At 36.4% G+C, this 13,640-nt stretch overlaps 1 protein-coding gene across 8 annotated transcripts in view; it reads right to left on the reverse strand.

Moving 5' to 3' along the window:
• GAS7 (growth arrest specific 7) overlaps positions 1 to 13,640 on the reverse strand; it is a 271,230-nt gene that overhangs the window by 41,190 nt on the left and 216,400 nt on the right. For 6 of the 8 annotated variants that reach the window (XM_074225105.1, XM_074225106.1, XM_074225111.1 and 3 more), the window contains 2 exons: positions 9,152 to 9,237; positions 4,152 to 4,205 (listed from right to left, as the gene is read on the reverse strand). In XM_074225105.1, coding sequence (XP_074081206.1) covers positions 4,152 to 4,205; positions 9,152 to 9,237 — 140 coding nt within the window. The remainder of the gene's footprint in view (positions 1 to 4,151; positions 4,206 to 9,151; positions 9,238 to 13,640) is intronic. The other 2 variants (XM_074225112.1, XM_074225113.1) reach the window with 1 other exon arrangement.

The raw sequence follows: 13,640 nt of genomic DNA on the forward strand, positions 1-13,640 counted from the left end.
TCACCTGGGTTATTACATTTATTTATTTTTTAAAATTAATTTAGTTTTGAATTTTACAATTTTCTCCCTAATCTCACTTCCTTCCCCCACCCCACAGAAGGCAGTCTGATAATCTTTACATTGTTTCCATGCCATACATTGATCTAAATTGAATATGTGGAGAGACAAATCATATTCTTAAGGAAAAAAAATAAAATATAAGAGATAGCAAAATTATATAAGATACCATTTTTTTAAATTAAAGGTAATAGTCTTTGGTCTTTGTTCAAACTTCATAATTCTTTCTCTGGATACAGATGGTATTCTTCATCGCAGATACCCCAAAATTGTCCCTGATTGTTGCACTTGATAGAATGAGCAAGTCCATTAAGATTGATCATCGGGGGCAGCTAGGTGGCACAGTGGATAGAACACTGACCCTGAAGTCAGAAGGACCCGAGTTCAAATCTAGCCTCAGTCACTTAGTAATTACCTAGCTATGCAACCTTGAGCAAGTCATTGACCCCATTGCCTTACAGAAAAAAATTGGGGGGCAGCTAGGTGGCGCAGTGGATAGAGCACCAGCCCTGGAGTCAGGAGGATCTGAGTTCAAATTTGAACTTAGACACTTAATACGTGCTTAGCTGTGTGACCTTGGGCAAAGTCACTTAATCCCATTGCCTTAAATAAAGTTAAAAAAATAGAAAAAGAAAAAGATTTATCATCAACCACATGTTGCTGTTATGGTGTACAATGTTCTTCTGGTTCTGCTCATCTCACTCAGCATCAGTTCATGCAAATCCTTCCAGGCCTCTCTGAATTCCCATCCCTCCTGGTTTCTAATAGAACAATGGTGTTCCATAATGTACATATGCCATAATGTGTTCATCCATTCCCCAACTGATGGGCATTCACTCATTTTCCAATTCTTTGCCAACACCTGGGTTATTTTTTAACAAGAGAGCAAGAACTAATTGAAGACATGAGGTCAGCGACCTGGAAGTGAATATGGCTGAGAACCCTGAACAGAGCTAAGATAAAAGCTCAAAAATAAAACTCTCCATGGAAATTTTTATTGCTATATAAAAATCTCAAATGCAAAGTGGTCTTGATTTATAATAGTTCTGCCAATCTCAACAGCACAAAACAATGATGATACAAAAAGAATGACACAGAAATCAAAACAATGCCTTGGCTACAGATCATCTTTCCTTTTACTCCTTAACTCCTGCTAGGTATAACAAGAGTTTAACAAAGTTAACCTCTGAAAGCTCTTCAGGTCTAAGCTAGGAGGCATAATGCATAAGGTGATTATAAAATCCTCTTGCTATTGGTACCCAATATCTGGTTCCCAGAGTCACCATTATCTAGATACATCGCATAGAGCTTAGCCTTTGGTTGGCCATACTTGGTTACTTGAGGTCTTAACCATTTGTTCTTCAGGCTTTAGCTGACTAGGAAGTTACTTATCCACTTTCTAAAGACAACTGTGCAAGGGTTATAACTGTTGGACAACCATTAGTTGGACATTTAGGGCACCTTGATTTGAGACAATTTTTCCTCTTTTTTTCCCTTTAGTGGGTCTACTCTCCTAAGGAGGGAAATGAATTGGAGTCAAGCACTGTTGTTAAAAAAGTTTAGTGCAACTTTTATGTTGTGTAAAAGAGAGAAGTGGTGCTTTACAGCAAAGGCAAAGTAACCAGGCCACATGGACCAAGAAAATTGCCTGACCACATTTCTGTTTTATTTTAACACCATTACCACACCCCTCACCTCCCCCAGCAAAAAATTTGGTTGAAGCCTATTGTCATTCAAGGAAGTCATCCACAGAAATATCTTTGCTATTTCTACATTGACCTCAATAATTTGCTTCAACTTCAACTAGTAAGTCCTGACCTAGATACTAGGGATAGATACAAAGACCAAAAATTAAATAATACTAGACTTCAAGACTTTAAATTCTTGTATATAAGTAAGTATATATACATGCATATACACACAGATGATAAATTCAACATTTGCTGGGGAAACAAAAGATAGAGGATTAACTGAAAGAATCAAGAAAATCTTTGATTTCCAAGAATCTAAGGCAGGGAAGAGTAGGAAGGTAGGAAGAATAGATATTACAAAGGCATGGAAGTAGTCATGGGATATCATGTATAAAGAACAACAAACAGGACAATTTGGTTGGAACAGAGAATAGAAGGGAAGTAATATATAATTAGCCTAGAAAGATAAGCTAGAGACATTGTGAAATGCCAAACAAAGAAGTGTTTATCTTATATTAGAGGCAATAGGAGGTAATTGAAGCTTCTTGATTAGGGGAGTGACACAGTAAGCCCTTTGTTTTAAGAATATCAATTTGAGGAATACAGACTAGGACCCAACTGATCTCTTCCAAAATTTTCTTCTAAATAATATTAAAATAATTAAAAGGAAAAAAAAAGTTTGGCAGAACTAATCAACACAGTTACCATGTCTGACATCAATAAAGCCTCACCTCTTCAATGAAGGGAAGAAGGGGTACATTCTCAACCCTTCTGGGTGTGACTTCTTGACCCCTGCCATTTGCAGAATTGCTTTCCTGCCAAGTGAATGGTAAAGGAAACATCCATAGCCAAAGGGTGGAAGTAGGGAGGTGGGGGGACAATCACTCAAAGATAACTGAGGGATGGCAGTCAGTGTCATTCTCCAGCTGTTCATCATACACATTTTCTTTTAACTTTCCTTCCTTTTTCTTCCCTTCTCTTTATTTTCCCAATCCCTTTCTCTTGATCTTATTTTAGAGTAGAGAAAGCACTGGACTGGTAATCAGAATATCTGAGTTTGAGTCCTGTCTCTTGACAATTGCCATCTATGTGTCTAGTGGAAATTGATTCAACCTCTTCCAGCCGATTTTCTCATCCGTAAATTGAGGATAATAACTTTAATACCAATCTCTCAGAGTTGCTATGAGGAAAGTCCTTTTGTAAACCTTATAGTGCTATATAAATATCAGTTAATTTTTTGCTTTTATTTCTTTTAACAAACATATATTGAAGGTCTACTATGTGCTGGGGGGGGCGGAGCTGTGATAGGAGATCTGAGTTAAAAGTGAAGAAGAAGAAACAACACAAACCCTGGTCCTTTAGAAACTTAAATCTTAGACCTGCCAGTGACTCACTTGGTTACTGCTCATCTTTGTGAAGTGTAATGTTGGTTTAGCTTGCTGCTGACCTCAGTTCTACAATATTCATTAAGGAAATGAACAAAATTAAGCCTCATTAGGCCTGTGTATATGCAATTATTTTGAAACTGTCAGTATAGACCAATGGGAAACTGAACATAGAGGGAATCCCCTTATGTCAATGAAGGAAGTCTTGTTGGGATCATTCAGATACTCAGCTGTTTTAATCGGTTCTAAGGGAACTATGACAATGCTATCTTATAGAAGGTTTCTATTTAACTCCTAGGGTCTTTTTCTCATTTAGAAGAATTAAAGAGAGACAACAGATTTACAATCACCAGACTCACACATAATTGGACAATGGCAGAATTCTTTTGTCCACTTTAAAAATTTATTCTCAGCCTATCCCCACACTGGTGATAGGTTCTAGGAGTTCTCAGAGAGTTGGAGTCCGAGTAAAGACATTCATTCACTGACTACTTCAGACAGTGTTCAATCCTTATTTTTCTGTCATTGAGAAATATGCTCATAAAAACAGCTTCAAGTCAGTTGGACAGAAGTGACATGGCCCTATTGTCAGCTTTTATCATTTTGTTTTTTGGCTCCTAGGAATTCAATAATTAGAAGAAATTTTCATGTTTTCCCCCTGAAGCTATCCTGCACAAAAGCAACTGTACTACTCCTATAATTTAAGCATCATTTCAATTAGGCACATGGCATATTCCACCCCCTTCTTTTAATCTTTTCGTGTCATTTGAACAAGTCCTTTTCTAGTTCCTACTTTTTAAAATGGCTTCTTTTAAATTAAAACTACGATTCAAGTATAACAGAAACAAAGATGAAATGTTGAAAGGAAAAGATAAAGGGAAAAAAACTTTGACTAAATCTGTGTCTTGGAACTTCCCTGTTTTCTAGATGAGTTTTACCCTTTTGTGCTACTGTCTGCATTACCATAGTGACCACTCTGCTCACGCCATCGATACTGACCAAGGTAGTTAGTACTTACAGTGATGGTGCTTTCCTTGCTCTGTTTCTTGCCTTGAGATGGAGACCCTGGGTTCTGGCAAGAAAGGAAAGAAGCATCATCAAAGCTGCTCTCCATATTTGGCATTTTTTGCATCCTGATTTTCAGAGGAGGAACAAATGCCTAAGCTTGGTGCCAAGGAAGCCCAATATATTCCATTTAACTCCTAAGTCACCATGCCCAGGATAATAGAAGATAGCACCATGCAGCTCCCATCTTAGCTCACTGAAACAAAGATAGAGTGCTACTTATGAAGGCAATCCACTCAAACGAGTCCCTACCTACTTTTATAATCATATTGTGATTTGGGGAGTTAACCCCTCAACTACCCTCAACTACTCTGCTATTGTCTCTGCTGCATGATACCAATAGAATTCTCTGGGAACTAAAGGAGTCTTAGCACTGAAAATTTTAGTATATGGTTTCTTATTCTGAAATACCCAGGAATGGGGGATCTGTAAAAATAATAATAGCAATATAATTCAGAATTCAGATTTATTTTGTTGTCTCTTTCCAAATTCAAGCGAACCACAAGTGATTTTCAATTAAGGTGGTTTCAGTTTTCATTCTATTACTTCTTCCTTATTTTTGTCCTTTTCCCAAGCAGGAAGCCATTGTTCCAGTTACTCCAGTGAGACCACATATTTTTTTTTTAGGTGATCCCTGAAGTTCCTTGTATTTTAAAGTTGGATAAGAAAGAATGCTTAGACCAAGTAAGATTTTCTGGCCATACCAGATGGACAGAATCAGAAACTCAATTCTGAACCTTTATTAACCAAGCTAGGAACATAATCAGGTTTCTCAGAGTGGGACTTTGAATAAAAATTTCCTGCTTTGAACATTTAGACAATAAGAATGAGACAAAATATTAGACAACATTACGTATTTAATGACTTACATTTTTATGTTTTCTTTTATTGGGTGGGGCAGAGATATCAAGAAGATTGCAGGTATAGTACAGACAAATGGGGGGGGTTGTCAATAAATAATTGATAATGTAAATTGTACTATGTAAAAGTTATGATATACAAGGTTGCAATGAACAAACATATGTATACACACATACATACATACATATATAACTTTAAGGTGTACAGTGCTCTTTCTATATGATTCCATTGATCCTCATAAAACCTCTGAGAAGTAAGTGCAATTTTATCCTCATTTTATAAATGAGGAAACTGAGGCTGACAAGGGAAAGGTTCTTAATCAAGGTCATACCACTAGCAAGATTAAACCTCAGATCTTCCTAACTCTCAGACTAATGCTCTATTCACTCTGATACTTGATTCTTCAAAATGAAACAGTTCTTTCTTTCCAAGAGATTACTTTCTACTTTGGGGATATATGTTCATAAATAATTAAATTTAAAAGAATTTAAAGATTGCTAATGACTAGGTGAACCAGACAAGACTGTAAATATGAGATAGCACCTCAGTTTAGCTTTGAAGGAAGTATATTTCAGGCATGGGAGAGAGCCTATGTATTATAGGAGATGGAACAGTCACTTTGGGGAGCAGTTGTTAGGCCAGTTTTGACTGTAATGTGAAATAATATTGGACTAACCAGTATTGGAGAGCTTTTAATATAACAAACAGGGAAGTTTACATGCTATCTTAGAAGCAATAGGTACCCACCAAAGATTTCTAAACAGGGCCATGACCTCATCAGAAATAGCAAAATTTGAAAGAGGAACACATATGGGGAAAATAACTGAGTTCCATTTTAGGCATGTTGAGTTTGAGATACAAATAGGACTTTCAATAGCCTGTCTATCATGCAGCTGATGGTGGAGGATTAGGAGTCAGGTATGTTAGGGCTAGAAATATAAGCCATTGGGTAGTTAAATCATTTGCTCAGAGATAATAATAGTTATTGATGAGATATCACTTAGAAAAAGATTACACAAGAGACATTGAAAATGACCAACTATTTAGTTTAACTGAGGCAGAATGCAGTAAATTAATCACTTCCTCTAATCTAGACCCCAGAGTTGAAGGATCTATAGAATATTACAGACACCATCAGATGGTTAATATGGTAGTTAGTTCTGTTAAACTGTTCTTTTTTTGCTTGTTTCCATAAGATACTATCCTCTTCAAAAGGAGTCATTTGGTTTCAAGAGGAGTTTAGTTTTGTGGGGTCAAAAATTTAATGGATATTTTAAGCACTAAAATGAAGATTTTGAAGCCTAACAATAGTAGGGAAAGAAATTTGGTTTAAAAACTGTTGCAGATCTGTATATGAAAAAAAGGGGTTTTCAGGTGGGATTTCAGCAATTTTGGATAGAAAATCAACTGTGGTATAAATATAACAACTCAAATCACCGTGGGATGAATGTTTGCCTCATTTGTATGTACTATGGTTTAACGTGGATTGTTAGCCAAATTAATAGTGGAACACTTTCCCCATTATCCTTTAAGAAATGATTATAAGTTGAAAGTGATTGTAAATGCTATGATAGGTTGGAAACAAAAAAAAGAAAAGGGATCAGAAGGGAAGTAGTTGGCAGAGAGGTGGCTTCATGTGGTACTGATATTCCTGAATGGACCAATGAGATAAAGGCCTGTATTCCAGAGTTGTGAACTACCTTGAACTGTGAATGTGTGACAACTCTCCCTTACAAATACTGAATGAATCCACTGGGAGAATATGATGCAGATCTATGCAACATAGTTTATTATTCTCAAATTTAATAAGCAAGTTATTCATGCTGCAATTATTTCTTTTACTTCAGATAAGTTTTAGCTTCAAAAATGGTATCATTATGAATAGCAGGGTTGGGTAAGAGGGAAAGACATCAATTTAGGTTAAAGAGTTCAAGTGTTGGAGGATGTAGCAAGATATATTCCTGCCACAATAGGTTTACCCTTAGGATCTCAAGAGAATGAAGATGACTATTTGCTTCTTTTAGTCCTCTGTCAACCAAGACCCATTACTGTGAGGGCAGATCAGAGTGAGTAAACCAGGCAAGAGAGAGAGTAGATTAAATCTATATACCTATGTGAGAGATGTGAGGTGCTATAGAGAGGATGATTACTACATTAATTGTATTAATTACAAAAGATGGCTTGCTAATCAGGGGGAAGATATATTTGGAGATAAGTGCTCAAAAAGAAAGATGTCAACTTTTTTTTAAAAAAACTATTAGCAATTTTTCAGTATGTTCTTTTGTAAACAGTTATGTGACTAGGAATGTAACATTCAATAGTGTGGCAGCACAGTCTTAGAGATGATTTCTCAAACTTTGGCAGTTGTCATATTAATGCTTATTGCTTATAACCCTAACCTGCCCTCTCCCTATCAGATTCCTTGACACCTGCATGTATCTCCTAATCCACTGAAGTCCATCCAAAATACCTATGGAAAATACCCCCACGTTACATTTCCTGATCTCAGTCCAATATTTTTGCAATTCTATACATATCACAACCTAAATGTTTCTATACTCTGCTTTCTCTTACGATTTTAGTCTCTGATTTTTTTTCTTACTTTATATCTTTTTACCATATTCTACAAACCTATAATGAACAAACCTCCTCTCCTACCTTTATAGAGTAAATTTTTTTAGGGGAAGAGCAGGGTTAGAAAAAGGAGTACTGAATTGGAAGTTAGAAGATCTGGATTTGAATCTAAACCTTGCTACTCATTGCCTATCTGGCTATTGGCAAAGCACTTAATCACTTTCTGGCCTTAATTTCTTCATCTACAAAATGAGAGTTGGACTTGATAAACTCTAATGTGCCTTCAATGTTTAAATCTATGGTCCTTTGTTCTTTCTCCTCATCATTTTCTCTTAGTCCTGGAGGAGGATGATTCTTTACTTAGTTATGAAATAGAAAACTATGTCAGTTATAAAATTATAGTCACAGGAGGAGCTTTTGTGGAGAGTTAGTGAGCCTTTATTTTGGGAAGCAGTTAAGAGTTAAATGACTTGCCCAGAGTCACACAAGTGCCTGAGGTCAAATTTGAATTCAGTTTCTCTTGATGCCAGATCAGTGTTTTATCTACCGTGCTACCTAGTGGGTCATCTCTAATCAACTTTACCTATATCTTGCTACTGGACCCAGATGGCTCTGAAGGAGAGAATAAGACCGGTGATTTTTTACAGCCCTGCCTCAATTAAATTCATTTGCAAACCATGACATCATCTTCCCAGTGTCATGGTCCTTTTTGAGAAAGTGAGTAATGATAGCTCCTTGAGGTCTTTTTTGGATATGCCTCATTTTTATCATGGTGGCTGGCATAGAGCAGACACCAGCACAATGTTTGGTGATTGATTTATTGATTAATAAATGCTGACTAACTGCCAATTATCAAATTCTATGTTTCTGTAAAATTCAGGACTGTCTCGATGGTGATGCAGACCCCAGTCAAATTACACTATCCATCATTTTCTAAATATTTCTATAAAGAAAAGAATCTGTACCAAACATCACTTAACATTCTTTATATTTAGATCCTAAATGAAACCAGTCAAGAAGAGGCAACATGGAACAATGAGAATAAAGATATGTTTGGAGTCAGAAGATATGGAGTCAGAAGATATGGGTTTAAGATTCAGTTCTGCAATTTATTATGTTAACTTTTGACTAGACACTTAACTTCTTTGAACCTCAATTTATTCATTTAGAAAACAAATGGGCTGGATTGGATGACCTCTGATTTATCTCATGGATTTATATTTAGGAACTCGAGAATATTCTAGAAGGAGAAAACAAATCACAAAAGTTTAACCCTGGAGGCATATGACAATTCACTGATTCTCTTGCTGGTAATTTTAAGAATTTATGTGCAGATCTGCAGGTTTCTTGAGGATTTTTGTTTGTTATTTTGTTTGTTTTTAACCAATGGAAGACAGAGTGACCTTTACTTTAGTCCTTCCCTAATTACTTGGAGCAACTGTCTCAGTCTACCACCCTGCCTATATCATTCATAGCTCTTACCACCCAAATCCCAGACTTGAAGCCCATATCCCTTACCTGGAAATCACCAGTGGATTTTCGGAGACTCATGTGGACAGGCTCTGACTGATGAACTGGGGTCCCTGATGAGTGGTAGCCGTTCACTGTGAGGGACAGAGACATTAGTCTCTAATTGCACAGAATAACAAGAGGGCACACCCTCCCCATATCCCAATCCCTGGAGAAAGTTATCAGGACTTTGAGAAAATGGTCAGGACTATTGCCTAGGACCTCCACAGTGCTAAGCTCCACCTTCAAATGAAGAGATCCTAGAAGTGGTCACCTGCTTCTATCCTGGACCATCCTAAAACTCTAAAAATCAGTTGCTAGCTCTCACTTTAACCTAAAGGAGGGAAAATGGTAGGTGACATGCTCAATGATAATCAAGAGTCTTCAATGTTTATTGAAAGATTACTGTAAGGGTCAGGGATTCTCCTCCTCCTCCTCCTCCCTCTCCCCCTATAACCCCCCCCCCCAAACTGTTTCATTCTTTAGAAACAATTATGCTTTCAAGCCCTAAGCTTCTCAGGCACTCTATTCTATAAAGTCAAATCCTATTCTTGAACCAAGTTCTTTCAATGATTAGGCTAGGTCCTGGTGATTTTTAAATAAATTACAGAATTCCAGAGTAGGAAGAGATCCCAAAGATATTTAATGCAACTAATATCTTCATTGACAAATAACTATTTAGATCTTGCTTAGGAACATTCAATGAGGGGAAATTTACTTTTCCCAAAGCATTCCATCCTACATTTGGACAACTCTAATTGTAAGGAAGTGTTTTTCTCTAATATCAGAACAACTTGTCTCAAAACAACTTTTACTTAGTACTTTTTGTCTTGCCTTGTGGAGTAAAGTGGACTAAGTCTAATCTGTCTTCCATGTGACAACTTTCAAAAATATTTGCCAAGACTCACTCACTGAGTAAGTTTCTGAGGCTAGATTTGAATGTAGGAAGATGAATCTCCCCTACTCTAGACCTGGTATTGTATCCACTGTGCCATTTCTCTGTGACATGTATTTTATTAGAAATTCATAGTGTCATGTATAATTCTGTTTTTCCATTCTACTTTTTATATAGAAATGTTTGTTTTGGGTTTTTTTTTTATTAAGTTCAGAATTTAAACAAAAAGCCACAAGTTCTCTATTAAATATAATTATAAAATATTTAACACAAATGTTTCACCTAGTAGAATTTTGGGGTTCTTTTCATATTTTCCATCATATTAACTATTCCTTGTGGCTTTCTGTCTATGATTCTTATATGTGTGCTATCTATCCATTTAACCAAGTTGTTGATAAAGATGATAAATAGTAAATTAAAGACTATGGTGACTTGGTTAATGTTTTCCAAATGAGAAAATGTGCAAATGGAAACAAGTTTAATCTGCAATATTAACATTTTTTTAGGGTTTTGCAAGGCAAATGGGGTTAAGTGGCTTGCCCAAGGCCACACAGCTAAGTAATTATTAAGTGTCTGAGACGGGATTTGAACCCAGGTACTCCTGACTCCAAGGCTGGTGCTTTATCCACTATGCCACCTAGCTGCCCCTAACGTTTTTTTAATTCTAGAAAATCAACAAAAGTACAAATCATGACTTCATTTGTAGTGCTTGCCAATTTCCAAGGTATAAATGCTCATCCTGAAAATTTCAAAATTGAATCCAGCTTTTGCTGGCTCCAGCACAACTTTGGTAATGGACTGAGCACAGATTTTTGGGGCTTCCCAACAGAAATGCCCTTCCATGGAATTATTGAAGCAATGATGACTCTTCTTTTGGTCCAACAATTCAATCACTTCTAAATCTAAACGACTTCCTAGCAAAAATATTCACAAAAAATGACAGTTAAATGCTTTCCAAAAATCCTAATTAATTATATCAATAGCATCCTCCACTTCAGTCTTCCATTTAATCATCTGGCAAGGCTTTCAAAACAGAAGAAAAAGAAATGAGGATAGTCTGGTATAAATTCTGTTCTTTATGTACTATTGGGTAAGTAGCTCTTTAACGATATCCTTTGACCCAGGGGTTCTTATACTATTTTGTGTTTGAATCCCTCAAGCATTCTTGTGAAACCTACTGACCTCTTCTCAGAGTAATGCTTTTAACTATATATAGTATAAAAAACATGATACTACAAAGATAACTAATTATATTGAAATAGTTATCATTTTTTAAAAGGTCAATGGACTTCAGGTTAAAAAACCTTTAAACCTTTAAGTCATCTAGAATTTTTCCAGAAATTATGTCAAGTTCATTGACTTATAGTTTATAGAATTCTATCTTCTTTGATAATTAACTTCCAATGCTTTTTCATTGGTGACTGAAAATAGTCAGCAATTAAATTTTCCTGATTCTTTCAGTATATAAAGGTATAACTCATTTAGGCATAGTGATCTAAACTCATTAAGGATAACTAGGTTCTCTTTTGCTAGGTTCCTACTAATCTGTTTTTGTTCTGTCCTTTCCAGTTCAAAGATCTTAGGACACAAAGATAGATGCAACATCCTACACTTAAAGTGTTTGCAATCTTTTAGGTTATGGGGTGAGGAACATAAATAGACAAATAATTTATGGAAAAAGAGAACATTTTTACCAGGGAAGGTCAGGGTAGGCTTTACCAGGGATGGGGGGGAGAGGGAGGGGTATACAAATTTGAATTGGGTTCTAAACAAAGGAACAAAGACATCTTTAACAAATTATCATCATTATGATTATTATGATTATTTTTAATAAGCATGGAAGGAGGAAGATGGTGGGGTGATACAAAGGAACTTTATTCTAGGTGTGGGAGATGATGTGCAAATGTTTAGAGACAGTAAAGAGGATGAGAAAAAGGAATGAAAAGATGTCTGGTTAGTCTGTGATACAGAGCAAGAAAAAGGAATAATATCTGATGTCTAGGTAGATAGTTTAGAGACAGGTTGTATGTGAGGAGGGTTTGGGAGGAAATTCTATGCTAGTCAGAAGTCTCTACTTTTTTGTTAGGCAATAGAAAGTTGCTATAAGGATTTTTGAGTGGTAAATGACACGATGATAGTACTGTGTTTAGAATATTACTCATACAGTACTGTGGAGAATGAGTTGGAAAGAGGATAGACTGAAGGGAAGAAGGTCAGTCACTCAGTCATGAGATTATAGAAAATAAGAGAGTACTTGAAGAATAGTGCTTGCCATTGACATAGAGAAAAGTTATATGTGAGAGTCATTCATTGTGAAGATAGAAATGACTTGGCAAGTAAATTATTAACTTTTTTTCCCTTAGTTGTTAACTCTCCCTGCAGTGCTTAGTGTGCTGTACATGCTGAAATTGCTGGACTCTACCCAGATTAGGTATTATATTTAATTTGGTTTGTTCTGGGAGTTACACCTAAGAACAAAAGATTGGCAAGCTAAAGAGCACCCAGAAAGAATGATAAGATCATAGATTTAGAGCCAATCTCTCATTTTCCCGATGAGACCCCGAGGTCACAATAATTTGTAAGCAGAGCTGGGTAGTCTGACTCCAAACCCATATCTTTTTCACTGTAACAGCACCCCTGTACATAGGCTGCCAGGATGATTAATAATATGTCATAAGCAGATCAGTCAAAGAAACCGGGAATGTTTAGCCTACAGAAAACTTGGCAGAAGGAGAGAACGCACAATAGCAGTTTTTAATTATGTGAAGGGCTGTCATACTGAAGAGGATTTAAACTTTTCATTTGACCCCAGAGACAGAACCAGAAGCAACTCTGGCATGGATGCCTCAGTTACAAAACTCTAGTACTTGAAATAGCTTGGGTAAATTGACCTTCTTTTAACCCATAGACCTCTAGCTTCCCATAACCCTTCACATAACATCTCTGAGTTCCTGCTCTCCTAAAACAGCCTTCTCTCAACACTCCTAGGACATTAGGGATATTCCTCACTTCTATTCCCATCCCATCACTTTCATATTTCCCTAGGACAAGGACCTAGGCACTCTTTCTTGTCTCTCCTTCCCAGACTTTAGGAACCTGGTTTCTATGGAGCCCTGGTGTTCTTATTATTCTTCTCTCTATCCAAAGTTCACTGGTAGTAACTAATAGCTGCATTTAGAGGGGGAGTGGGAAAGAAGATGTAAACCTTTCTCCATTCTGAAGTGAGACAATTTCATTTTCTTGTCTTGTTTAGTTTAGAATAATTTTACATACCTTGAAAAAAAAGAGAATAAGACTAACTTATTTTCTAAAATATAATTCCTTATTTTTTTGCCTCTTCTTCATTTTTACCAGACTTTTTATCTCTTTTTAATTCTCTTCATTGTACTTTAATTCTCTTCCTGAGCAGCTAAGCCCATCCCAAGAATTGCTGCCACCACTAATATCCCCCCCCCCCCCCGCACCTGACTAAACCATCAAATGCATTTACTGAGAATGTAAACTTGGGTTATCTGCCTGGCTCTACTGTTTCCTTTTGTAGAATGAGGTATTAAAGAGAGGACTTCAGCAGAATGGAACAAAGGTGGCAAGATGTAGGGGAAA

Source organism: Macrotis lagotis, chromosome 2 (assembly GCF_037893015.1).
Source record: "Macrotis lagotis isolate mMagLag1 chromosome 2, bilby.v1.9.chrom.fasta, whole genome shotgun sequence".
Taxonomy (NCBI): Eukaryota; Metazoa; Chordata; class Mammalia; order Peramelemorphia; family Peramelidae; genus Macrotis; species Macrotis lagotis.